Below are 26,753 nucleotides of genomic sequence, written 5' to 3'. Positions count from 1 at the left end.
CGGCAAAGTTTCATTACCTACAACGATCCTACATTCATTTATAGACAGATTGTATTAGTATAATATAATAATAGTATTATAATATAATAGTATAATATTCGTAGTGCTGGATGGGTTTTTGATGTAATAACTTAATTATTTTGGATAATTTAGTCAAGAATTACATAAAAAATTAAGAAATTGGGTCGTTAATGATGTATGTTATTTTTGCCTTTTTTGGACACTTAAACAACATTTTGAAGCTAATGAACCAGATGATTTTTTTAATCATTATGAAATTATCATATCAATTATCTAGGCCAAAAATGATATTTATTATTGATTTTTCTATTTTACATTTTTGTATGTTGTCTAACCAGAAGGACCATTCTTGTACAAGTATTGTACATAAGTCGCGAATTGGTTCAATTGTACTCACACATAACTTTTCTTTCTATAGACTGAAAAGTGCTTCTTACAGTTAGTTCATACCAATAAGTATTGAAAATATTTGTTTAAAGATTCTTTTTTTATTATGATCATTTATTTACTTGGTGATTTCGTCTCATTCTCGATCCAGCTCTATAAATAACCTTTACATTAATAAAAAAACAAGAATAGATAATTTTAATTGTGGTCAGGTCAGGTATCGGAATATCAGTAATGCCCCTGTCGAGATATTGTAAGTAACTAATTACAAATTAATATGTCTTATTAAAAATTAATGAATCAGCGGAACTTTTTTTCGTACATTTGCAGCAATTAGTTACCTAAACAAAATTTACTTTTTTTGACGATTTTATTCGGAAATAAAATTAACTAAACGCTCTCTGGTGATGACTTTTGAACTATGTCGAAAACAGTAACGAAATTTTCGTAATTCCACATTTAATTGACATTAATAAATTGTTTAACAATTTTGCGTGTATAGTGTTAATTGCTTACATTGGAGAGAATCACTTTAAAAGTACGTGGTGGTAAATATTAGCTCTGACTTTGGTTCTGCGGTTTTTCGTGGTATAAAGTGTTTGTTGTTGGGATTTGAAAGTGAATAAAAAGTGAAAAAGATTTAAATTTTCATTACAAAGTGTTATCAAACAGTTGTTTAATTAAAGACTATAGTAATGGATCACAGCGAACACAAAGTTGGGCTCAAGAAACCAATAAATTAGTGAAGTTTGTGAATTTTAGGTTAGAATTTTTCCACTGATAAAATCATGAAATACTTCGATAAATCAACAAAACTACAATTAAGATTAACAACTGTTAATACACTTAAACGTAAATTATGCCAAAAGGTAGGCTTTTCAATGTCTTTGTAATAATTTTCCAATAAAGAAAGTGAACCAAACAGTCATTCGTTATTCGTGTTTTCCTCGTCATCTCTCATTTATCAACATAAGTTTTTTGCATCAAATATACAATAATTATTCCGCATAGGCAATGCAATAATTGTGAAGCCTCAAAATTCGTACAACGCTCAAAATATCCAAATAAACATTTTCCCGCCATTTATGGTTACTGTTTTCGACCTAGCTCAGTGGCGCCCCCAACGGTAACTTTACTTCCGAATTACACAATTAATACGCTGTCAAATTTTATTCAGTAAGTCACTTGATATTTTTGCGAATCAAGGGCTCATTATAAAATTTTATAATGTGCCAATGGAACAAATTTCTAGGAATAAATTGAGAAAACAATCGTGCTATAAGAACCCAGATTTACGAGTTAGGTTACTATACCCATTTAATAAGAAAAATTAAATTAAATTCGAAATATTAACTAATTCAATGTCACATTAGGTATAAAAAAAAAGTCAGTAAAACCGTTCGTACTATGAATATCAAACGAACCTGTTTAAAAGCCAATTTACATCTGCAAATTATTCTACAACTTCCAAAAGACAGTATAATTTTTTGTTTTACTTAAAACTATAAAAATTTATCTTGAGAAAACCATTATTTATTCTTTGGCCAGCGCTTTGTCATGAACGTATACTTGCAAAAACAAGAGAACAACTTAGTATAACATTCATTTATTCATTGAAATGTATAAAAAAGCAAAAATTCCAATATTGTTGTAATAAATATCTTTGGTTTTATTTTTTATGTTGATATACGAAACAAAGAAACCACAACCACAAAAATAAAAATAAAAAACTGAGTCTTCGTCCTTGACATACATTGTTATAACATTGCAATAAACTTTTATCACAATGACGTCTAGCTATTTAGCTTTAATGTAAGTAGGTTAAACACCTTTCTGTATTTATTTTTAAACCGTAAACACAAATTGTTTCACTTCTACATTTTCGTTAGTCGTTTTATTTTCCTTACTTACTTGTACCATCCAAGACCAACAGCAATGAGTCCAACTGTCGCTGCAGCACTAATCCCAGCAACAACACCAATAATGTAAACTCCTGTAGCTTCTCTGGTAGTTACTTGAGGCTTAACAGCGACAACTTTCACTTGATCGTTTTTCTCACGATTTTCTACATTTCCGAACGGATCCATTTCATCCACAAATGCTTCATCACTTCTGTGATTCAAACGTATTTTATTGTCTTTGATTTTCTCTAGTTTCGATTTGACGTTTTGATCACCTAAAAAATAACAACAATTAAATTGTATTCAAAGATTTTTTCGATTGTCTACTAGCAGTTTACTAAAAAATTGAATTTGCAAACTGCATTTACAACGGAATGAATGTTACATTTAGTTCGTTTTTATTAGCTTCTGAAAATTCGCTTTTTACTAGATAGAGTTGATTTGATATTTTTAATTTGTAGTTATTAAGGCAGAAAGTTCTATATGTTGTATTAAAAAGCCCATTTTTACTTTTACTTTAGTCCTTTAGTCCTTTTATAAAGTCTCTTTATACTTTCTTAGACTACAAATTTACTCCTAAGACATATTTATAACAATTTGACAAAGACAAGCTCCAACATGCTCTCAAAAGACAAATACAACATATTTTTTCTATTAGAATTTTTACTACTTTTTCTTTGTGGTTTTTGTATAATCCATGTAGAGCAGCTAAACTATTCTTGAAAAGTATTTTCAAAGTTAGGCAACAACAAGTTCAAATTTTATCTAAAATGCTAAATAAACTCAATTTTTTCTATCTGATATATTCTCATTTCTGATATTTTTGTATCATACTATTGGTTTAACCCATATATGTCCCTTCGATAGCTACAAATTAATTCCTAAGACATATTTTAAAAAAATAGAGAACGTGGAGCTCAAGCTAAGTAAAACCTTTTTTTTTTCTATTTTATCTTATCATTTCTTTTATATTCAAGGCTTAGATACTAACGATTTAATCCTAAATCTGAGTTAGAAACTTAGAAAGTCAGAAAATGCTGTATGTTATATCAAACAATTCATTTTCCTTTAAGTTTATTTCAGTTTTTAATGTCTCATTATTATCGTCTCATTATATCTATTGTGAAGTCACATGTCTATTTAAATAAGTTATTCAATTTTTTCGTTTAAATGTTTTTAAATTTTTTATCCGTGCAGGAATTACTGTTAAACAAAATTAAAATAAAAAAACGCTTTTACACCTTTAGTTTTAAATAATTATAAAAAATAGAAACAGTGCTTGATTGAAAACATTTTTACTACGTAAGTGTTAAACAAGGTCTAACAGATTAATTAATTAAGTTTGATTGATTTGAATTACTACAAGGTGTTTACAAGTTATTTTTAATCTTCTTAAAATTCAGAGCCTTATATTTTGCTTATTTTAACCTCTGCTCATTTTTCTATCATTCAATGCAGAAACTAATTTTCTACTACAAAACCTGACTAAAAGATTAATTTAAGTAATGTGCTTCAAACCCTTTACTATGTGTTTTCCATTTATTCACTTAGTTTAGTAGTTTTGCTTACTTTCAACATTCCTGAACTTAATTATCTGCTTAAATAATGTTTTATTTCATTTTTCTAAATGTAATTATTTTCCAGAATGTTTCGCGTCTACGAAAATTACTGAGACTCAAAATTATTTTCAAAACACTGTTTTGTTAGTTTTTTTGCTTCTAGTTGGGTCCATTATTATGTGAATAAAATGAAATTTTTTATTTTCTGTTTACTTGTTGTCAGTAGACATTTGATTTCAATAAAAAATGGGAAAGCAAGGGTTTTTTCCATTTTGTCGCAAATATTTATTTTGGAAAGCGGTTGTAGAAAAAATATTTTGTTACAAAATTGTAATTTTACAGTCGAATGAGTATTCCCTCATCAGGTTTTAATAGTCAGTTATGATATTGGCTTGCTTACAACATCTACCGACTGCGCCAATTATTAAGCTTGTAAAACCAAGACTTTGTAAAGCTTGTAAATTAGTGTTGGCAGAAAGATAATATACTTAATAATTTTCGAAATAAAAATAGAGTATGGAGCAGTAACAAATACAAACTACTTTTTTGAATTAAAACTTATGCTACTTCTGTTCAGGTGGTCCTTGTATGTTCTATGTAGAGCTACAAGACTATTCTCGAAAAAGTATTTTCAAAGTTAGACAAAAACAAATGTAAGTTTTATCTATGATCTATTAGTTGTTTCAAAACTAAAAAAACGCCAACGTTAAAATTTATCAAATTATTTTTTTAAATACGGTTGATAAAAAATTAAAATAGTTATTAATGAGTAGATCTCTCATTATTTCCTGAAGTGCATGAATAATTTATAACAGCTAATTTTGAAAGAAAATGCGACGTTGGCGTTTTTATAGTTTTGAAACAGCTAATATAAATTGCTAAATAAGTTCAATATTTTCAGATATTATTCCTGTTTTTTTTGAGGGGGGGGAATTCTCAAATGCATAAGCTCAAATTTGTTTTGTAATTTAGCGGTAAAACCGTTTTCTTGTCACGTTTCTTTTATATTTCTAAGTTTTACAAACTTTTTAAAACAGAGTTCTATTTTTTGTATTAAATAATTTTGATTTTTTTTACTTTAATTTTTGAGGTTCTATTATATTTTTCGAAAACTATAGATATCCCTTGTTATTCTATTCCTAACACATATTTTTAACAATAATAAAACAAAAAAGTTTTGAGTTAATGTTTCAACTTAAATTTTCTATTAAAATTTTAGTTAGTTCTGTTTTTGTAGTCCTCGTATTCTTCCAAGTATTGCAGCTCTACATGGACTATGGACTATTCCTAGAGAGTATTTTCAAAATTAGGCGAAAAGAAGCTCAAGATCTATCTAAAATGCTAAATAAAATCAGTTTTTGCTATCTGAGATAGTAGGTAGTATTCTCATTTCCTGTTTTTTTACTGATGGCTTAATCCAAGAAAAAAAAATCTCAAACGTATGAAGCTCAAATTAATTTTTTAATAAACAGTAACACTGTTTTTTAGCATTAAAGTACTTCTTGTTTCCGTTTTGAGGTTACAGTAGATATATTCCTTCTGTGGTTACTAATTTATTTCTAAGACATATTTTTAAAAGTGAAACAACGACAAGCTCAAACTTTGTTTTTTATTTTTCTATTTTTTCTATAAGACATCTTAAGGCGACTCTTTTATAGTATTTCAAGTCCACTATCGGTTTAATGCTGAACTTAAGTTAGAAAATTGATTTAAAACTTAAATTAGACAGAAAATTCTGTGTGTTATTTTATTAAACTTAAACAAAAAACTTTTTCCTTTAAGAATTTCTGTTACTACAGTGACAAGTAAAACCTATTTTTTTCTATTATTACTAGATGTTTTATCACGGCTTTTTTATATTTTAGGTCTAGGTACTAACGATCTAATCCTGAGCCTAAGTTAGAAACTTTCGAAGACACATTTTTTTCCTATTAGAATTTTTGTTACTACAGTTTTTATATCTACATGCCTTTTCTGGCTAAATAATGTTCCTTGTGAATAAGTCTATTCCTAAGACAATCATCCAGACAAGCTCCAATATGGCTTCAAGTGACAAATTCAACGTATTTTTTCTATTAAAACTATTACACGTAAATACTGTTACTGTTTCCAAAGAAATCATTCTACTTGTTTATTTTTGCTAATTTTTACGCTTTTATGAGATTAACTCAAGTCCAACCTTTAACTGGAAGGACTGTATCATGTTCATTTGAACGTATTCAAACAGCATGAAACTTATTTAGTATTGACTTATCATTATCACACCTCCATTCAAATCCTGATGAATACATTGAGAGCAAATCAATAAATTTATCTCAAATCACATTGTCCAACTAGTGCAAAGATTGACAAAACTTTACCGTTATCACTTTCAGTGTTCAGAAAAAATCTGGAATCAGTAGGAAGATATGCAAATTGACTTGGGTCTTCCACCATGGGGGCCTCCTCCAACGCCCTCTCTCCTGACGCCTCTTCATTATTCCTCTCACCAGCGCTCACCACCATGTGATGGTGATGGTTCCCACCCATGGGCTTAACCTCCTGCTGGTGCCTCTCCTGAGGCTCCCTGGGCCTTAAATCCCTCTCCTCCTTGACCTCCTCATCTCCAAAAGTAAAGTCGTCTTCATGAGGGTAGGGCCTAACATCGTCCAAAATCTGACTGTTTGGATATCTAAAGTTGAATCGATCGAACTTGTGCGCCTTTTCTATGGGTTTGTAGTCGTCGTAGGCGTTGTCAAAACTCTGCCGTGGGTTGTAATACGCCGGGAGTTCGTCGTTTTGGTTCCTATCTAGCATTTTTTCTAAGTTTCGAAGTTCTGGAAGCGCTAAATCAAACTCTTGTTTCTTTCTGCTCCAATCGTCGGCCTCTTGCCAAGGCCATCGGCGGTAGTTTTCGCCGTAAAACACACCTTCATCGTCCGGTTCCAAGCGCGGTCGTTGTTCTTCAGAAGACAAGTCATATTTGAAACCTGCGGAAGGAACATAATTGAAAACTATGTATTATTTGAATCGAAAGCAAATTGATTGCTGTTGGAAATGAAGCGACATTTGTTCGGTGGAATAAATTAGATTCGTCTCTAGATTGCCTAAACTAAGTTAATCGAACAATTTTGCGGAGGTTCAAATATTGGTTCGATTATCTGTCACTGGTAGATATAACATTTTCCTCGACGAAAGTTTAATTCGTTTCCGTTTCAAATTGAAGTAAACAAATTAAATAACTTTTCGCTTTGCATAGCAAAGTGTTGATAATGCAAATAACAACCTCTTTTCATGTAATTGGTTGGTTCAAAAATGCAAGCATTCGGCCAATTAAATTACGTTTTAATAAAATTAGAAAATTCCAACTTTTTTCAAGTTAATAAATAATTTTTTTATTTCTTCAAGTAAGTAGAAATGTAAAAATGGCGGTATAATACAGAAAATGAGCCGCTAAATTCACTGGAGTAAACTGTTTTGCTCTACGACTTTTAGTTTTTGAGTTAAAAAATTTAAATACATAATTCGGCGCATCCACCATTTTTCAAATTATTAAATAAATTTTTTACTAAATCTTCAAGTGGCGTAAAAATGTAAAAGTGGCGGTGTAATACAGAAAATGAGCCGCTGAATTTAATAAAACAAACTGTTTTGCTCTACGACTTTTAGTTTTTGAGTTAAAATTTTTTTTAAATAATTCGGCGCCTCCACCATTTTTCAAATAAATAAATAAATTTTTTATTAATTCTTCAATTGAGGTAAAAATGTAAAAATGGCGGTAAAGTGCAGAAAATGAGTCGCTGGATTTAAAAAAACAAACCGTTTTGCTCTACGACTTTTAGTTTTAGTTATAAATTTTGTAACAAATAATTCGGCGCACCTACCATTTTTCAAGTTAAAAAATAAATTTCTAACTAACTCCTTGAGTGAGGTAGTGTTGTAAAAATAGAGAAAATGAGCCGCTGAATTCACTGGAGTCAACTGTTTTGCTCTACGACTTTTAGTTTTTGAGTTAAAAAAATTTTAATAAATAATTCGGCGCACCTATCATTTTTTAAGTTAATAAATAAATTTCTAACTAACTCCTTGAGTGAGGTAGTGTTGTAAAAATGGCGGTGTAATACAGAAAATGAGCCGCTGAATTCACTGGAGTCAACTGTTTTGCTCTACGACTTTTAGTTTTAGAGTTAAAAAAATTTTAATAAATAATTTGGCGCACCTATCATTTTTTAAGTTAATAAATAAATTTCTAACTAACTCCTTGAATAAGGTAGTGTTGTAAAAATGGCGGTGTAATACAGAAAATGAGCCGCTGAATTCACTGGAGTCAACTGTTTTGCTCTACGACTTTTAGTTTTTGAGTTAAAAAAATTTTAATAAATAATTCGGCGCACCTATCATTTTTTAAGTTAATAAATAAATTTCTAACTAACTCCTTGAGTGAGGTAGTGTTGTAAAAATGGCGGTGTAATACAGAAAATGAGCCGCTGAATTCACTGGAGTCAACTGTTTTGCTCTACGACTTTTAGTTTTTGAGTTAAAAAAATTTTAATAAATAATTCGGCGCACCTATCATTTTTTAAGTTAATAAATAAATTTCTAACTAACTCCTTGAGTAAGGTAGTGTTGTAAAAATGGCGGTGTAATACAGAAAATGAGCCGCTGAATTCACTGGAGTTAACTGTTTTGCTCTACGACTTTTAGTTTTTGTGTTAACAAATTTTAATAAATAGTTCGGCGCACCTACCATTTTTCAAGTAAATAAATAAATTTCTAACTAAGTCCTTGAGTGAGGTGATGTTGTAAAAATGGCGGTGTAGTACAGAAAATGAGCCGCTGAATTCACTGGAGTTTACTGTTTTGCTCTACGACTTTTAGTTTTTGAGTTAAAAAAATTTTAATAAATAATTCGGCGTACCTACCATTTTTCAAGTTAATAAATAAATTTCTAACTAACTCCTTGAGTGAGGTAGTGTTGTAAAAATAGCTGTGTAATACAGAAAATGAGCCGCTGAATTTACTAGAGTAAATTGTTTTGCTCTACGACTTTTAGTTTTTGAGTTAAAAAATTTTTAATAAATAATTCGGCGCACCAACCAATTTTCAAGTTAATAAATAAATTTCTAACTAAGTCCTTGAGTGAGGTAGTGTTGCAAAAATGGCGGTATAATACAGAAAATAAGCCGCTAAATTCACTGGAGTAAACTGTTTCGCTCTAAAACTTTTAGTTTTTGAGTTATAAATTTTTTAATAAATAATTCGGCGCATCCACCATTTTTCAAGTTAATAAATAAATTTTTTACTAAGTCTTCGAGTGAGGTAAAAATGTAAAAGTAGCGGTGTTATACAGAAAATGAGCCGCTGAATTTACTGGAATTAACTGTTTTGCTCTACGACTTTTAGTTTTCGAGTTAAAAATTTTTAATAAATAATTCGGCGCACCCACCAGTTTTCAAGTTAATAAATAAATTTTTAACTAAGTCCTTGAGTGAGGTAGTGTTGTAAAAATGGCGGTGTAATACAGAAAATAAGCCGCTGAATTCACTGCAGTAAACTGTTTTGCTCTACGACTTTTAGTTTTTGACTTATAAATGTTTTAATAAATAATTCGGCGCATCCACCATTTTTCAAGTTAATAAATAAAGTTTTTACTAAGTTTTCGAGTCAGGTAAAAATGTAAAAATGACCAGCTACATACTCAGCGTGTCTTTTTTCTCAAATAATTATAACTAATCTAACCGCATAAAATGCACCAACGAGCGAAACAAAAAAGTGCTTCATGCTTCATAAAAACTCATAAAAAGGAAAAACTGTGCTAATCGAGGTTTTTCTTCATAAAATTTCTGTCAAACAGCTAAAAAGAAGGTGCCTGTAGGTAGTGTAATTGTGGAGAAGTTTTTTTGATAAGTTTTATTTTTTTTTAATTAAATACACTGCTAAAGTTTGTTAGTAAATATAAAAATAATTATTCATCGTTTTGTTAGGAAACTATTACTTAGTGTAAAACATTAAAACATAAAAAAATAATGAAAACTGAAGAAATAAGTTTGTAGTTCTAGATTTTTATAATTATACCTAACTTTTTTTTTCAAAATTTTTTCCATAATGTTATGGGTGTGTATGCTTCTCAACACGCACCCTGTATATAGTTGTTTTCGTGATAACAGTAAAAAGAGATTAGTACCTAAAGTTATTTTTATTATACATACCCATTTCTTAAAAAAATATCTATTATCTTTTTAATAAATAAGAGTTTTTAGTTTTGTTATTCATGTGTAAAGAAAAATCATCCCGACATACTGGCTGAAACACCAATCGTATTATCAGCAATATCAGCATAATTTTAGCATTATTTTGTAGATAAGAAATTTCATTCCGGATTTCTGTGTCACATGTAAAACATGCAATGTATAAATGAGTGCATACTTTTATTTTCATTTTATCTAACTTTAATTATTAAAAATTGTTTCAAACAATTTTAATTCATTCAATATTCTCTCTCAAATTAGAATTTCTTAAGTGACTATTATAATATGTATTTAGTCCAAACAACGCATCTTTGTTGAAAACGTCTTCACGTTTTAGCTCTAAATGTTATAAAAAATACCAACTATAAGCATCTGCTGATGATAGATGTTAGCTACAAACTTTTCTCTGTATGTATTTTAACCCAAAATTTTACGATAAAAATAAAGTAATAATTTTTCATAGTTGATACAGAAGGTAGGTATACAGAGTAATTTCTACAGGTGCTCAAAAACTTGCGCACCAACTCAGTAGTACGTTGTTGAGAAACGTGTGTAGATTATGGGAAAAATCTTGAAAAAAGTCATATTTAAAAAAATCTGGAGCCATAAACTCATTTTGTTAACTTCTTCAGCTTACATTATTTTTTAATGTTTTTATTACAGTAAATTTATTTATTTATTTATTACAGTAAGTAATCGTTCCCTAACAAAAGGATGAATAATTATTTTTAAATATAATATCATACTTTAGCAGTTTTTTGAATTTAATACTGGAAATTATTTTTAAGGAAATCGTTTCAAAAATAATTTATTTTTATTGTTGATCAAATTCTATTGCGATCATGGCTGTTAGACAACGTTGCCACATATTATTAATTAAAAATTCGTTATTATTTTATCAATGACTTTACTACAAAAGATTTTTTTACTATTTTTTTTACCTCCATATGTAAAGAATTCTCTATCACTGACCACTGAGTTGGTGCACCGGTTTTTGAGCACCCGGTATAAAACTACAAGCAGTAATAATACAAATTATTAGATCAATTCGTCATTATATTTTCACCAACTTTGGAACATTGACAATTATTGTCATTCTGCAAGAAATATTGTATTAAAAGTTGGTCAGGTTAGGTCAGGAACGTAGTTTTAGTTGAATCATTCTGTATACAAACATAGATGTATCCAATATTATGTAGTATAGATCTTCAATAATTCTTACTGCTTATTAATTAATTAAAAACAAAAGAAGTAAGTATATTTATGGCTTGAATTTTCTTAAATTAAAAATAAATTAGTAGCTCGCGGTTCACGACAACTTTGACATCTAAAACATCAGATTAAAATTTGACCATCCTGCTTATTCGCCTTAAATGTAACGATTTCTACTCCTACAATATTACATTGAACCTTTCACATTTAATATTTCACAATCGAGATGCAATTAAGCTCCTTATTGTGGATTTTATTAGTAATAAAAAGGGTTCTTCGTTCTATATTATTGCCTAATCCGTATTTATGAACGCTTACATTTACAATAAACGTAACTAGCTTCCACAATCAGATAATAGTTGCATTTAAAACACATAAAAATAGCCAGGTGAATTACAGTCACGTTGCCTAATTTTTGAGATAGCAGCTAAATAAAAATTCAAGTGTATCTATTTCAGTAATTCGTTAACGTTCGTTCTACTTGAGCGACTATCACAAAATACATCCGGCAAACTTTGATAACGGTATAAGTGGTTCGAATATTACGCTTCTTTTGACGAATAGCAGGAATAATCTTCTTAAAGTATATGGTAATTCCTGCAACTTTGTAATTTAATAAAGCATGTAACTGATTTAAAAACCAGTCGAAATCTCCGAAATGTAAAACAGTTTTCTGGCGGAACTCGCACAAAAGTAGAAAAAACTTCCGAGAAGCTTTCAAAAGCTTGTAAAGAAGAATGGTTATTATTACGTCTAGGACATTCAGCGCATCTGTGTGGAAGAGATGTAAGGTGACAGTTTATTTCCAAGATATCAGGAATTAAGACGTGTGTAATTTTATTACGGCGGAAATTTGCTACTTCGGAGCAAGTGCACAGCTCCAGAATACTAATTCCCAATTTGGTTATCTGATAAAATATCACGTGGAATTACTCTTCTCTCTCATGCTGCGCTTTATTAATTTGCTTCGTGTCGTTTGGCATCAAACACTTGCGTCTGAATATTTTTTTTGTGAATTAATTAGTTTCGCTCAAATTGTCTTAACTAGTTTCCAATTATCATTGCCAGAACTACGCCTTAATTAGCTCTTTGATCTTCACCGATTTCATTTACAAAATTGTAATCAGATTTAATATTTTCAACCGTGGTCATTTAGTCTAAATTATTTAATGACTAATTGTTTGTTGTCATGCCCACACATCCACCCACACACGTTCCTGTAACGAGCAAAAAAGGCAATGCCATTTTGTGTATAATTAATTAAAAAGTGTGTTCCATCGGTTTATCAAAAAATTTAGCATGAAATCGAACAAGACACAAATGTTCGGTCTCGTTAAAACGTTCAACGATAAGTCGATCACGCTAAAAATTCTTGTTAAAAGATTCAAATGAGTGCTTACAACTTTTCTTAAAACTCAATAAATGAAACCTCATTATGTAAAAAAGTATGCATTTAATAAAAACTCTTCGTATTTTTTAATTAAGAAAAACAAAATACGTGTTATTATATTTTATCGTATGCATACCTTTTACAAAAACTTTATCTCAAAAATGCTTTTATGATTGTTTAGTTTAGTAAAATAACAGAATTTTGTATTTTCAAATAACACTGCGTGTTGAATTCCATAATTCATAAAGCCTCTACATATTGTTTCAGTGTTCTGATTTTTCATTTGTGATTATTAAACAAGCACGCAGCACGCAATGAAGAGAGCAAACTACTAATTTACATATTTGTGGTTTCCCCAAAGTGGGATTTTGACAAATACCACGTTTTAATTTTTTTCGCTTCTTTTAAAAATTACAAAAGTTCAATTATTTTTTTTTATACTAATTAAATATTAACTAAACTAAATTAAATATTGGCTACGTTTATATAACTTTATAGTACGTATAGTTTATAATTATTTCTATTCCTATTTTCCAATTAAAGTTTCCGTAGAAGTCTGCTGTGCACCTACTTTATATTTTACTGAGAATCTTAATATTCAATTAGGGACGTACGAAATTAAAAAACTTTAGAACAACTTAAAACTTTCAATAAAAGAGATTGTGGTTACCAACCTATTTGAGTATTCAGTGAAAGAATATAAGGCGAAATATTGTCTCCCGAACAGTGCTGAACTTTATAATTTTTAAATTGATATTAACAAAATTAGAGTGGTGTTTTTTAATGTAAATTAAATGAGGGCGGTTAGCGAAATCACAAAAAGATAATTTCATTTTTATTTTTTTTAATAATTATTGTAGGTATACAGTAAAAAGCCGATCTTTTCTTACACAGGGTGAGTCTGCAATTATTCTCAATTATTCTTCAATTATATTCTCAATGCATGTAAATTTATTCAAAATTTGTCTACAATTGCTTATAATTAAAATTAATTAATTATTCATAATTAATGTTACATATCTGTAAAAAAATATTTTTTTTATCATTTTGGAATAAGCGATGCTTAATAGTTATTTCTTTAAGGAGTTTGAATGTAAATCAGACGTTTTATTTCACGAGTAGATTATGAAACCAGGAGGTGAAATAAATGAACCGATTTACACGAAAACGAGTTGAATACAACTGCCTTACTCAGGAGGAAATTTGGACAGTGTCGAAGAATAAATGTTTTTCTACTTTGGTTTCGTAAATTGTTCATAGTGAAACTGAAAGTAGAACGTCTTATAAAAGTCGTGTAATAACATACAATGTGTTTTTAAATGATTCTCATCTAGTTAACTTTGAAATTGGTTTACATGTAGAAAATTTGTGCCGCTCTCCTCAATTCGGAAGTAAAATTACCGTTGGGGGCGCCACTGAGCTAGGTCGAAAACAGTAACCATAAATGGCGGGAAAATGTTTATTCGGATATTTTGAGCGTTGTACGAATTTTGGGGCTTCACAATTATTACATTGCCTACGCGGAATGATTATTGCATCTTTGATGCAAGAAACTTATGTTGACAAATGAGAGATGACGAGGAAAACACGAATAACGAATGAATGTTTGGTTCACTTTCTTTATTGGAAAATTATTACAAAGACATTGAAAAGCCTACCTTTTGGCATAATTTACGTTTAAATGTATCAGGAGTTGTTAATCTTTATTGTAGTTTTATAGATTTACCGAAACATTTCATGATTTTTTCAGTGGAAAAATTCTAACCTAAAATTCACACACTTCACTAATTTATTGGTTTCTTGAGCCCAACATGTGTTCGTTGTGATCCATTACTTATAGTCTTTAATTAAACAACTGTTTGATAACACTTTGTAATCAAAATTTAAATCTTTTTAACTTTTTATCCACTTTCAAGTTCCAACAATAAACACTTTATACCACGAAAAACCACAGAATCAAAGTCAAAGCTAGTATTTACCACCACGTACTTTTAAAGTGATTCTTTCTAATGTAAGTAATTAACACTATACACGCAAAATTGTTGAACAATTCATTAAATGTCAGTTAAATGTAGAATTACGAAAATTTCTTTACTGGTTTCGACATAGTTCAAAAGTCATCACCAGAGGGCGTCTAGTTAATTTTATTTCCGAATTGAATTCTTTCTCAATAAATGTCAAAACTGTCAGTTGTGAAATTTACAAATTGTCAATTAATTAATTTTAAAAAATTCGTTAAAATGCAACTAAATTGTTATTGTCAAAGCTTATTTTTGCATTAGAGACTTAATAAACGGAGAATGGTAATTTTCTGTGTCTAAATGCTTGTCATTAATTCTATAAAGCGCCATTTCTGATTTTACATGGGAAATTTACACGTCTGTGATTCATATGATGAGAATCATTTCAAAACACATTGTACTATTTTGTGCAAAAAATTCGCAAAAAATATCACTAGCCACAAAAAATAATTAATTATATAAATAAAATAAATAAAACATTAAAAGATTTAATTTCATTAAAAATTGTTTGCTCAAAACATTTTTTAAGCGTCTTTGATTTAGAATGATAATAAGAATCATAAAAATTTTGATGAATTAATATTTTAGTATCTTGTATTTTTTATTTTATTAATATTATAATTTCTGGGTTCTGTGCGACTATTAGTTTTTTCGGTACAGAAAAATATATTACTTTTAGCAGACTCATGTGCTTGTATGAAATAATAAAGTAAATCTCAAACTTTTACCTCTTACATATAACTTCTTGAAAAACGAATGGGCAAACAAGCCAAGGCCTATCACCACAACAGGTTTGGTCAAAATTTTTGTGTTGCATTTTGTTTTCTCGGGACAAGGATCAAGAAAAGAACAACATTTTCTTAATTTCATGTAGAATTTTTCTTAATACGTGTTTGCATAACAAAGCTCATGAATGATAGAAGTTGTGTTTAAAATAAAGCAAAATAATAATAATAATAATAATAATAATAATAATAATAACAATATTAACAAAAATAAAATAATAATAGTAATAAGCACTTGAAATAAAAAAAAACGTCTATGTTCTTCAAAATGTCTTTTCCAAGGTCCTTTCAAAATTTATTAATTTTCCCTAGAATTAGTGAAGTTTCTAATTTAAAACTATCTCTTGTCGCAAGCGCAACAATAAACATTTTCTTTAATAAAGTGGACATTGAAAACCTTTTAAAGAAGAAAAAATATAGATAAATTTTGTGCTAACCTTGTAGTAATTAAGGTCAGTAGTTTTTGAAGTAACAGTTTCAAAATTTATTTTGAGCGCAAGTTCATAAACCTAAACTCTACAACTGAAAAAAAACAAATATAAAAACACTACACATTCCACAATATACAGGGTATTCAAAATTGGAGCATCAACAGTGGAATATATGGTACAGAAAACATTTATTTGAAAATTAAATTAAAAAAACTGCTAGGAATTGATAGTAAATTCAAAAATGATAATTCACTATTGTGTTAGAGAACAATTATTTGGTGCGAATTATAAAAACATTAAAAAATAATAAAAACTGAAAGAGGTAACAAAATAAGTTTGTAACTCCAGATTTTTAAAAATATCAGGTAATTTTAGAAATCTTTTTAACACTATATTTAAGGCAATCTCAAAACAAAAACCCGCAAAATAATTACTTTAACAGATCAACAACAAATGCAACCAGTTATAGTAGGTAAAGTAAATAAATCGTTATTATCTATTTTATAAAACAAAGTAAATAAAAATGTTTATCTTTTGTAACTCAAAAAACAACAAGTCTACAACAAAATATTACAAAGCCGGTCAAGGTCTATCACGTGTATAGTTTAGTCAAAATTTTTATTTTTATTTTATTTTTTTTTCGAGACAAGAATCAAGAAAAAACGTAAAAAAGCAGTAACCAACTTTTAATTTCAACTTGAATTTTTATTAACGTGCATAACAAAGCCAAAGAAACAAAAAAAAGCACCTGAAATAACAAAAAGCGTGTCATGTCCTTCAAAAACAGAAAATTAATTTCAAAATTGTTTTTATTAATTTCACCCAGAATGAGTAAAGTTTGTAAATTTATTACTTAAAAGCATTTCTTGTCGCAACAATAAACATTTTCGTTATTAAAATGGACATTGAGAACCTTTTAAAGAAGAAAAAACATACATAAATTTTGTGCTAACCTCGTAGTAATTAAGGTCAGTATTTTTTGGACCATTAGCTTCAAAATTTATTTAGAGCGTAGGTAGTACATAAACACAAACTCTAATATTATGAAAAACATTATCATAAACAAAAACACTACACATCCCACATTGTACAGAATGTTCAAACATTGGCGTACTAACTCAGTAGGATATGGTAGAGAGGAGAATAGATATAAAGGTTAAAACAGTAAAAAAATCTATGTACTAAAGTTATTGATAAATATCGAATTTTAAATAAATGATACGTGACAACTGAGTTATCTCAATAAAATTTGCTAAGCCAACAATAAATATGAATAATTTTTTAAACGATAATACACATTACCCAGTGTCCGTACATCTACAAAATTTGATTTTTCATGATTTTAATTTTTTTTAATTAAAAAAACTGCTAGCGACTGATAGTAAATTCCAAAATAATAATTCATTATTGTGTAGGGAAAAGACTATTTAGTTTAAAATATAAAAACGTTAAAAAATAATGAAAACTGGAGGAGTTAACAAAATAAGTTTGTAAACATTTTTAGATAGATTAGCAACTTTGTTAATTTTTTTCAAGATTTTTCCTGTATTCTACGAGTACACTTGCTTCCCAACAACGTACCACTGAGCTGAAAGGCCAATTTTTAATTTTTTGAAGAACCACTCAAAATGATTATTTTAACAGATCAACAAAAAATAAAACCAATTATTGTAAACTAAAAAAATCGTTATCTTTTATTTAAAACACAGTAAATCCCAAACTTCTAACTTTTGTAACTCGAAAAACAAAAAATTCTTCAACATAATGTCACTAAGCAGGCCAAAGTGTTAAGTTTGGTCAAAATTTTTTTTGTTTGTTTTTGTTATCGAGACAATTAATTTTAACTAATACGCACAACAAAGCCTAAAAACTAAAAAAAGAAGCACCTGAAAAAAAATTCTTGGCATGTTCTCCAAAAATAAAAAATTATTTCCAAAATTGTTTTATTAATTTCACCCAGAACGAGTAAAGTTTTTAAGTTTATTCGTTAAAAGCATCTCTTGTCGCAACAATAAACATTTTCATTATTAACGTGGACATTTAGAACCTTTTAAATAAGACAAATTTTGCAGCAACCTCGTAATTAAGGTCAGTTTTTAACACAAACAGCTTCAAAATTTATTTAGCGTACATAAACCCAAACTATAAAATTCAAAAACGAGAACATGTTCAAACACATTAAACTCCCACAATAATGTATTTAAATTTTAAGAAGCCGCTCTCATATTAAACGAAAAAAAACACTCAAAATAATGAAACTTTATGTGGCATCAGAATCTTGTGCCATATTGAAAGGAAATATTCAGGCAAATAAACGTACCTTGAGAATAAAAACGAAATAAAATGAAATGAAATGTAAATATCTTCAAAGAGTCGACTTGGAATATCTCTCTAAGCACCTCCGTGTAAACACTCGAAATAACGTTCTATTGGCAGCTCGTAAATAGGATTTTGTGGAAAAAATGTGAGGCGTAAATTAGGTTTGATGATACAAATTTTATTTAAAAAATTTCTGAATAATATTTTGGTCTTGTATTTGGCGGTTTTTTTGCCTTATTTTGTTTCGCGTTTCCGACCGAATGCAGCATTTAAACGGACTTCTACTCACCCGGATAAATTTCCAGATCGCCGGAAGCACAAACACTACATGATAAAACGATGACAATACATATGAAGGTGAATTTCATATTGTAGTTTTCCAGGCGGTTCAGTCCATATGTTTTCACAGTCCTGCCATTTTTCCAAGTAATCAATAAGATACCCAACATGCCATTGGGCGACGCTGCCGACGTCACAGGAGGTGTTAAAATTCCCAGCTAGTGAACTGGATATTTTCATTGACTGAAGCGAACTGCCACAGCTCTACTAACACAACATCGACGCACATGCGCCCCGATTTTGATAATAACACGCAGAATTGCTGATAATATCCCAACATAAACAATATTTGTCCTGAAATCTGAAAATTTTATTCAAGGGGCGTCGCGACGCCTCCGCACGCCCCGAGGTGAACAATAGTCCAGGCAAATGAGCGGCTTTAAACCAAAATGTTGGGGATAAGCTTGCATTTTTATGTTAGTTATTTTTTTTTCTACTTCTGAAAAGAGGTTGAAAAAACGAAAATAAAGTGTGTAATTTTAAAGATTTTTTAAAATCGGTAAGAGCCAGAAAAAAGTATATGAAAATTGTAAAGCATAAGATTTCACATAAAAATTTTCTCTTGACTTTTTTGATAATATTCAAGTTAACAGAGCTTAGGGTGGTTGAATGTAAAAGGATGATGTAAACAATTTTAAAAAATCTGCATAAATACTTGATTCTTATGTTAAATTTCGAATTCGAAGTTTGATTTTGAATTTCAAATTGTTATGAAAAAAACGTTTCAGCGAAAAATTTACAAAAACCAAAAATTGGACAAATTTTGCGTTTACATTCTTGTAGCTATCTTCACTATTAAGATGGCCCCCTCAGCACACATAGTTTTTTTAAGCATTTTAACCTGTTTTTAAGGTATATTTAAAAAACAGATATTTCAAGGATTCTGTCTGTGATTCTGTGAAATTGATGTAAAAACTGTATTTTAAAAGTAGAAGGCTCCTTCAGAACAGTTTGTTTTTGCAGGTACATTTAAAAGTAGGTATTCCTGGTTTTGTAAGGGAGAAGGCATGCTATACATATAGCTGGAGCTTTAAGATTTTATAAACAACCTAAACCGACCATTCAACTAATTTTTTTTTTAATAATAATAATTTATTACTATTAATTTATACAGATGTAGTAACAAAATTGATACGAAAAACGTCAGTATTATACACAGAAATAACAATAACATATAATAATTTTAAGATATAAGTCAAAAAACCTGTCTATTATGGTTCGAGATCCAAAATGTGGTCAAATATTTTCTTTTTAAATAAATATAAATTTCAAGGTGTGCGTAGATGCACAGGTAACCTATTGTATAGTTTTATTCCTGCATAATGAGAATTTTTTTCCGTCAGCGTGAGTTTGTGTCTTGGATACTCTAAGTCTACTTTGCAAGTGTTGTACTTATGGTCGTTAGTGACATTAAATAGTAGATTCTGTTTAAAGAAAAATAAAAGTAATCTATATATGTATAAACCAGTTACTGTCAAAAAGTTATTGCTTTTAAAGATGTTCCTACAAGTTTCATTATATTTTAAGTTAAACATAGTTCTCATGACTTGTTTTTGAGCAACAAATACTTTTGATATCTTTCCACTTTGCCCCCAAAATATTATACCGTAGCTTAGTAATAACTGAAAATTTGCGAAGTATATTATTCTTAGTTGTTCAATGTTAATGTATTTTATTAAAACACGTATTGTAAAATGTACTGAGTTTAATTTTTTTAATAAATTATCTATATGATTAGGCCAGCTTAACTTATGGTCAATGTATATTCCCAGAAAATTAGTTTTCTCTATTAATTCAATTTCTTTAGATGATATTCGATTTCTCTGTATTCTTGTGATTACATATTGCAAAATGAACGCCTTAGGTTTTTTTAAAATTTAACACTAATTTATTTTCTTTAGTCCAGTTTATTACCTTATTCATGCATATCTTTGCTTCTTTCACTGTATCTGTCATATTTTCACCCCAAATTAAGATGTTTGTGTCATCAGCAAAGTTAACTGCACTATTGTTCTCTGAGACTGTTAAAATGTTTAATAGGTCGTTTATATAAATTACGAAAAATAAAGGTCCTAGTATATTGCCTTGAGGTACTCTTTGTTTAATTAGAAGTTTATTTGATGTATATACAGTACTGTTTTTTGTTATTGTTATTTTGTTATTGTTATTTTATTCAAAGTGGCTGAATTTTTGGAACTACGAGAAATTGGCGGCAACTTAAAAATTTTAAATAGTAACCACCTATTTTTATTGTATTTTTTAATTCACCTCTTACAACTGAGTAAAATGTACTTTAATTGTTAGTATTTATCTGTCATATTTTTGAAATATAACAATTTTTTTATACAAATTTTTATTTGCAGAGGTTTATTTAAAATATCACAGCTTATAAACTCTTTAAAATAAGTAAACAATTCTTTTTGCATTTGACAGCCAAAGGTTCGAAGGCCCTTCTCAAATCTTCAGGATTCTCAGCTGTCAAATTGCAAGGCTACTATGATATTTTGAAAATGATAATTAAAAAATGATTATAACACAGTTTTTCCAAATAAAATGACCCTGTTTTTTCAATGGCAATCAAAAGAACATCAATTTTGATGCAGACTTTTATTAACATCTTCTATATCTATCTCTTACAGTTTTTTAAATAATTGCAAAATTCTGAATTTTAGCTTATTATTTTTATTTTTGATATTTTATTTTTGTAAACTTTTGACAAATACGATAAAATTAAAAGAAATGTTTGTTTTTTTTTTACTTTTTTTTATCAGGAAGTTTAAAATTGGAGTTACTTTACATAATTCACTAAGTTTTAATAAACCATAATTAAATATTATTGTTTTATTGCTTATTCAATAATATACTAACTAAAAAATAAATAAGATATTGAAATTTGACAACTGTTGACCGATTTGCAAGGTCTACTTGAATAACTATGAAAATTACGAAATAAAATCTGTTTTTTGTGATTTTTTTTTTTCAAAAAATGTATGAGTTAGCTATAGGACGTATTAACAACAATCACCGTAAATATTGATGTTTTTTCGATTACCGTTAAGAAAATAGGGTCGTTCCATTTGAAAAGACTGAGTTATAGCAGTTTTTTGATAACCCTTTTGAAAAAATCCTACTAGCCATAAATTTTGACTTTTGACAATTTTGAAACTTCTAGAAAAAAAATTCGATTTGTTGGATATCTAATGCAAGAAAAAGTATTCAGTTATTTCAAAGGATTGAGCTGTGATATTTTAAATAAACCCTTGCAAATATAAATTTTAACAAAAAAATTGACATATGTCAAAAACTACCAACATCTAAGTTAAATTTTACTCATATTCAGAAGGTGAATTCAAATATGCAATAAAAATAGGTGCTTACTATTTAAAATTTCTCGTAGTTCCGAAAGTTCAGCCATCTTGCAAATAATTTAATTGAAATGGTCGATTAGGATCGTATACAAATTTTACAGCTGTACCTATATTAGAAGGTAAAAAGTTTGTAATGTAGGCACTAAAAAAAGAATCAGCCTGTATACATATTACTTATTACTTTAATTTGTTTTTGATTTTATCGAAATAAAGAGGAGATATACAATAGATTGTTCACCAGTTCCAGTGTAATTATTAATTAATATTCACAGAGCGAAAGAAAAGAGTATGTTAGGTTAGGTGAAAACAACATCAGTTTTTTAATTATTTAATAGTTTAGACAAATTAAGTAAGCATTAAGTATTTAAATGAGCTACATAAATTTAATCTGATCATAAATACACTTTCCATCGCTTTCTATGCCACCAACTGCTGCCAAGAAATCCTTGTCTATTCCCCAAAATGGCTTTTTAAATTGTATAACAACCTAGTTACTCTCAGCATTTGTTTCGATTTTGCCCATCTTACATTTTGCTATTGGTGTTTCTTCAATTAAAATGATAATGTGTGCTTCTAATATTTGTTTAATTACTGATATGGGTTTTTTCTCACTTTGAACTTGCACAAAAGCTAGAAAATCCACCATTTTGTCGACTATGCCAAATTTTCTTTTCTTCATATCTACATATAAACTATGAGAGAAAATCTCACGAAGGAAAAACTTTACCGTACAAAGATTTCTAAATAGTTTGACGACAGTGCTAAAGAGTTTTTTTTTTGAGTTTTTTAACTATACTATAATAAATAAATAACACTATAATAAATCACTTTGTTTAAAAGGTACCTACCTAAACTTTTATATTTATAAGTATAGGCTGTCCCAACGATCCGAAAAAGCTCCATAACTTGTTTATTATTAAAGGTATTGTCTTTTTTTTTGGACTATAGATGTGTTTTTACTGCATGTTTATAAAATACTGCGGTGTATATACAAAGTGTTCCAATATTAAAAGAACTCTAAAGTTATGTTTTTCCAAATGAAACACCTTAAATTTGTTTGCATTTTTGGACGTAGCTTTTAATACTGATGATTTTAATCTAAATTTGTATTAGTCGATTCTGCATAGTTTTTGAAATAACTTGATTTTTTCTGACAAAAAAATGTTTTTTTTAAATTATTACATAAAAACTAAAAATCTGAGAAAATTAGAACTTTCACTATCTTAAAAAAAGAAGTTTATACTTAAAGAATGTATTATTCTTATAAGCTTACTGCATTCAAGAAAAATGAAGAGGTTTGTTGCAAATTAAATAACATCAAAAGTTGAAATGGAACACTCATTGTTTTATTTTTATATCTAAAAGACCTTTAAATTGTTTCTCTAAAAACATTAACAGTTAAGTGTCTTTTGCTGATTATTCAAAAGATATTTAACATTAAACATCGAAAAAAATATTAACTATTGTTTCAGTAGTTGAAAAATGAAATTTTTTTGGTAATAATAAATTTAATGTTACTCTTTGGCCATTATTTGTTATTTATTACAGTGAAATAACTAAAGTTTTAATATTTTTGGTGAATTTTTAATTCTCGTATAAATTCCAACAAATGGTTTGCGGTGAAGTTGCTATGGTTATGGTATGGTTTACAATGGTAACAACAATGCTCATGAATTGTGTGTATTGTTGCTAAAATTAACTTTTAAAGTAAAATATCTTTTTCGTCATTAACTTTAGACATTTGAAACTTTATCTTTATAGCTAGACAATTTAATAGTCTTTGAAAAGCATGCACAAAAAATAGGGTGTTCCATTTAACTTTTTCAAGTTATTCAACTTTTAATAAACTTAATAATTTTTATATGTTTCTAATTGCAGTGAAATAAACAATTGGAACAGATTTAAGTTTGAACTTTTTCCTTTAAAGTGATGAAAGACCTATTTTTCCGTGTAAAACATTTTTAAATAGAACATGTTGAAAAATTATAACTTTAGTGTTTTTTTTATTATTAGAACACACTGAATATATACCGCAATTTTTAGAAACATGCTGCAGAAACGCAGTTATAATCTAAAAAAAGAAAAATTTCGGATCGTTGGGACAGCCTGTGAAACTACATATTAGCTGTTTCAAAACTATAAAAAACTATAAAAACGTTTATATAGTCCGGGACATTTCTATATGAGATACGTCACAGCGCATACCTTGACGCGAGACTATATAGAGCACAAAAACTAGATAAGAACTCAAATTTAGGGAACTTGTTGTTTGATGTGTTTGACAGATGACAAATGTAAACAATAATAAAAATTTAAATATTTCTTTATTGTAGCAAAATGTACCAACTAGAACATTTACAAACAAATGGAGAAACTTTCAAATGCTTTGAAGTACCGTTACTGGACTACTGTTGAGGTTATGTTGGACCTTGGTATGGCTGTCAGGTCAGGTCAGGTTATGTTTGACCTTGGTATGACTGTCAGGTTTAAAGTTGAAATTTGCATTAAAAAGGCCATAAAAGCCTCGAAGTGCCTTTTAGGGTAGTCATCGTCATGTTCCAATTGCATACCCCCTCTCTGCCACATCAGTAAAATTTGCCACAAAAGTTTTAAAAAACAATTTTAAACAACAAAAAAGGCCCTATTTTCATTAACAATGAGACATATCTCGCTGCATGCGGCACGACATAGGCCTCATAGACCAATCTCATTGTGAATGGTTTTCGCTGAGATCACTTTGAGAGGGTTTCACTGAGACTGACGTTGGCGGAAGGCTGAAACCTGCCTCGCGACAAGTCTTTGCACCAACATTCGAAAACGCTGTCAATGGCTTAAAATGATAAACTGTGTCAGTTTTTTTGTGTCTTTTGGGATTAGTCTTTGAGTCCTGTCGCGCCGCATGTAGCGAAGCAGATCTCATTGTTAATGGGTTCTTTAAGAAACAGTTTCAATATACACAAGACATACACTGAGACGGCCTCATGCCTCATATCATGGCTTATAATTGACAGCGTTTTATAGAATGATTTGGAATCATAATGCAGAGATTGTTGCGAGACAGGCAGCAGGTCTCAAGCCTACTGCAGAAGTCGCTCTCAGTGAGTCCATGTCTTAGAGATGCAAGACCAAATTAGACCATTTACAGTGAGATTGGTGTCCGAGACCTATGTCATGCAGGAAGCCGAACTTCATCGTGAATGGACCCTTTTCAATGGGGGTGTGCTTTTTGAATAAATTTGAAATGGCCTTTTTGAAAAAAGCAGTTGACTCTCTTTTATTCATCTATTCAAAACGTTTGTATTCGATGCACTTACACCAATTTCATTATCAGTGTCTTGATTATCAGGCAAGGGCAAAGTGGAATTGGGGCAACCCAGAAATAAAAACACTTTAATTTCCTTTATTAGTAGGCTATATTTTTTATAAAAGACGACTACTCTCAGATAGAGACGTACAAAAATGTAAACAAGAGTAAAAGTTGGTTTTTAGCAATATTTCACACTATTCTTCCACACGTCCACAGTAAAATCAGAAAACGCTTCTTGTTATAAAGCCCTAATTATGTTTTTCGACGATGACTGAGACTTTGTGACGTATTTGTTAAACGTAAGTTTTCAAATACCCCATGCCAGTGCAAAGGAGTTATATTAACAATTTTATGGGATTATTTTTAACCTTACACCCATTCTGCTTGAAACAAGAGTGGCTACCAGGAAATAACAACGAAAAAAGTGGACCCAAAAGGCTTCAGCTGCAAATTATAAACACTATCTGTGATTTTTTAAGAAATTTTTTTAATAATTAATAAAAAACATGACAATATTAAGCTTTTCGATTTCGTTTGGTTTGAATTTTATATGAAAATAGAAAGGTTAACCCTCTACACCAGAAAAGACAAAAACATAAAGAAAGTATCTGTAAATGTCGTGAACTTACTTTGAAGTAAACAGTGGGCCCCATCTATAACTCATAATTACTTGAACCGCAATTACCATCATCAAAATGTGCAAAACTGCGATAAGTGAGGTTATGCAGTTATGCACTTTGTTTTCCAGTTTTTCACACAAAATATATCACAAATTGCACAAATCGTACAACCAGCGATAGTCAGTACTGTCAGTACGTCACAGCAGCTTTCTCCAGCACAATCACTGACTGCAATTCTGTGTTGTGCCATTCCCGTCTCATCATATAATCTAAGTAGTTGTTATATGACAAGTAGTGTTTCTACCTTCAAAAATACTTGCGTAAATATGTTATTATCCCGTTAGTACACACTTTTAAAGCAGCCACTGGTTATATAGATTAAAATTATAACATTTCCTTTGTTATTGTGTTATTATTTACATCAGTCAGCTGTTTACTGTCATTTCCTAAAGCTACCAATTTTAAAAATGTTCCTGTTATTAAAACTCAAGGACCATAGAATGAGAGAGAGAACATTTTTTGTTCACATAGACGCTGAATACACGTATAAATGTCAGAAAATTCAAATTTTTTATGTCCAAATAGAAATGTCCCGGACTGTAGTTATCTATTTGTTAGTTTATCGCATAACAAGAGATAGCAATTTTTAATTTAATTTACAATATTTATTTAGAACTTTTTTTACCGATTTTGAATACTCTTTAAAAAAACACTTCATTCTCATTTTTTCAACCTCTTCTCGGGGGTTGATACAAAAAATTCTTTGACTGAACCTAACTTATAAGTAAGTTACCTAAATAAAAAATTTAAGCTTTTTCTCATCATTTTAATTTAATGCTAATTTGAATGGACTATTAAAACACAAA

The 26,753-nt window shown here is 29.2% G+C and overlaps 1 protein-coding gene across 2 annotated transcripts in view; it reads right to left on the bottom strand.

Moving 5' to 3' along the window:
- The window catches only part of LOC103312469 (uncharacterized protein), an 82,395-nt gene extending 63,597 nt beyond the window's left edge, over positions 1–18,798 (bottom strand). Inside the window, exons 1-3 of one of the 2 annotated variants that reach the window (XM_008193147.3) lie at positions 18,543–18,798; positions 6,229–6,837; positions 2,320–2,584 (exon numbers count right to left, since the gene is read on the bottom strand). In XM_008193147.3, the coding sequence (XP_008191369.2) occupies positions 2,320–2,584; positions 6,229–6,837; positions 18,543–18,702 (1,034 nt within the window). In that variant the 5' untranslated portion in view covers positions 18,703–18,798. The remainder of the gene's footprint in view (positions 1–2,319; positions 2,585–6,228; positions 6,838–18,542) is intronic. The other variant, XM_008193146.3, reaches the window with a different exon arrangement.
- Between the last annotated feature and the right edge of the window lie 7,955 nt (positions 18,799–26,753).

This window comes from Tribolium castaneum, chromosome 1, assembly GCF_031307605.1.
Source record: "Tribolium castaneum strain GA2 chromosome 1, icTriCast1.1, whole genome shotgun sequence".
NCBI classification, from domain to species: Eukaryota; Metazoa; Arthropoda; class Insecta; order Coleoptera; family Tenebrionidae; genus Tribolium; species Tribolium castaneum.
This window is presented reverse-complemented; position numbering and strand designations above follow the sequence as displayed.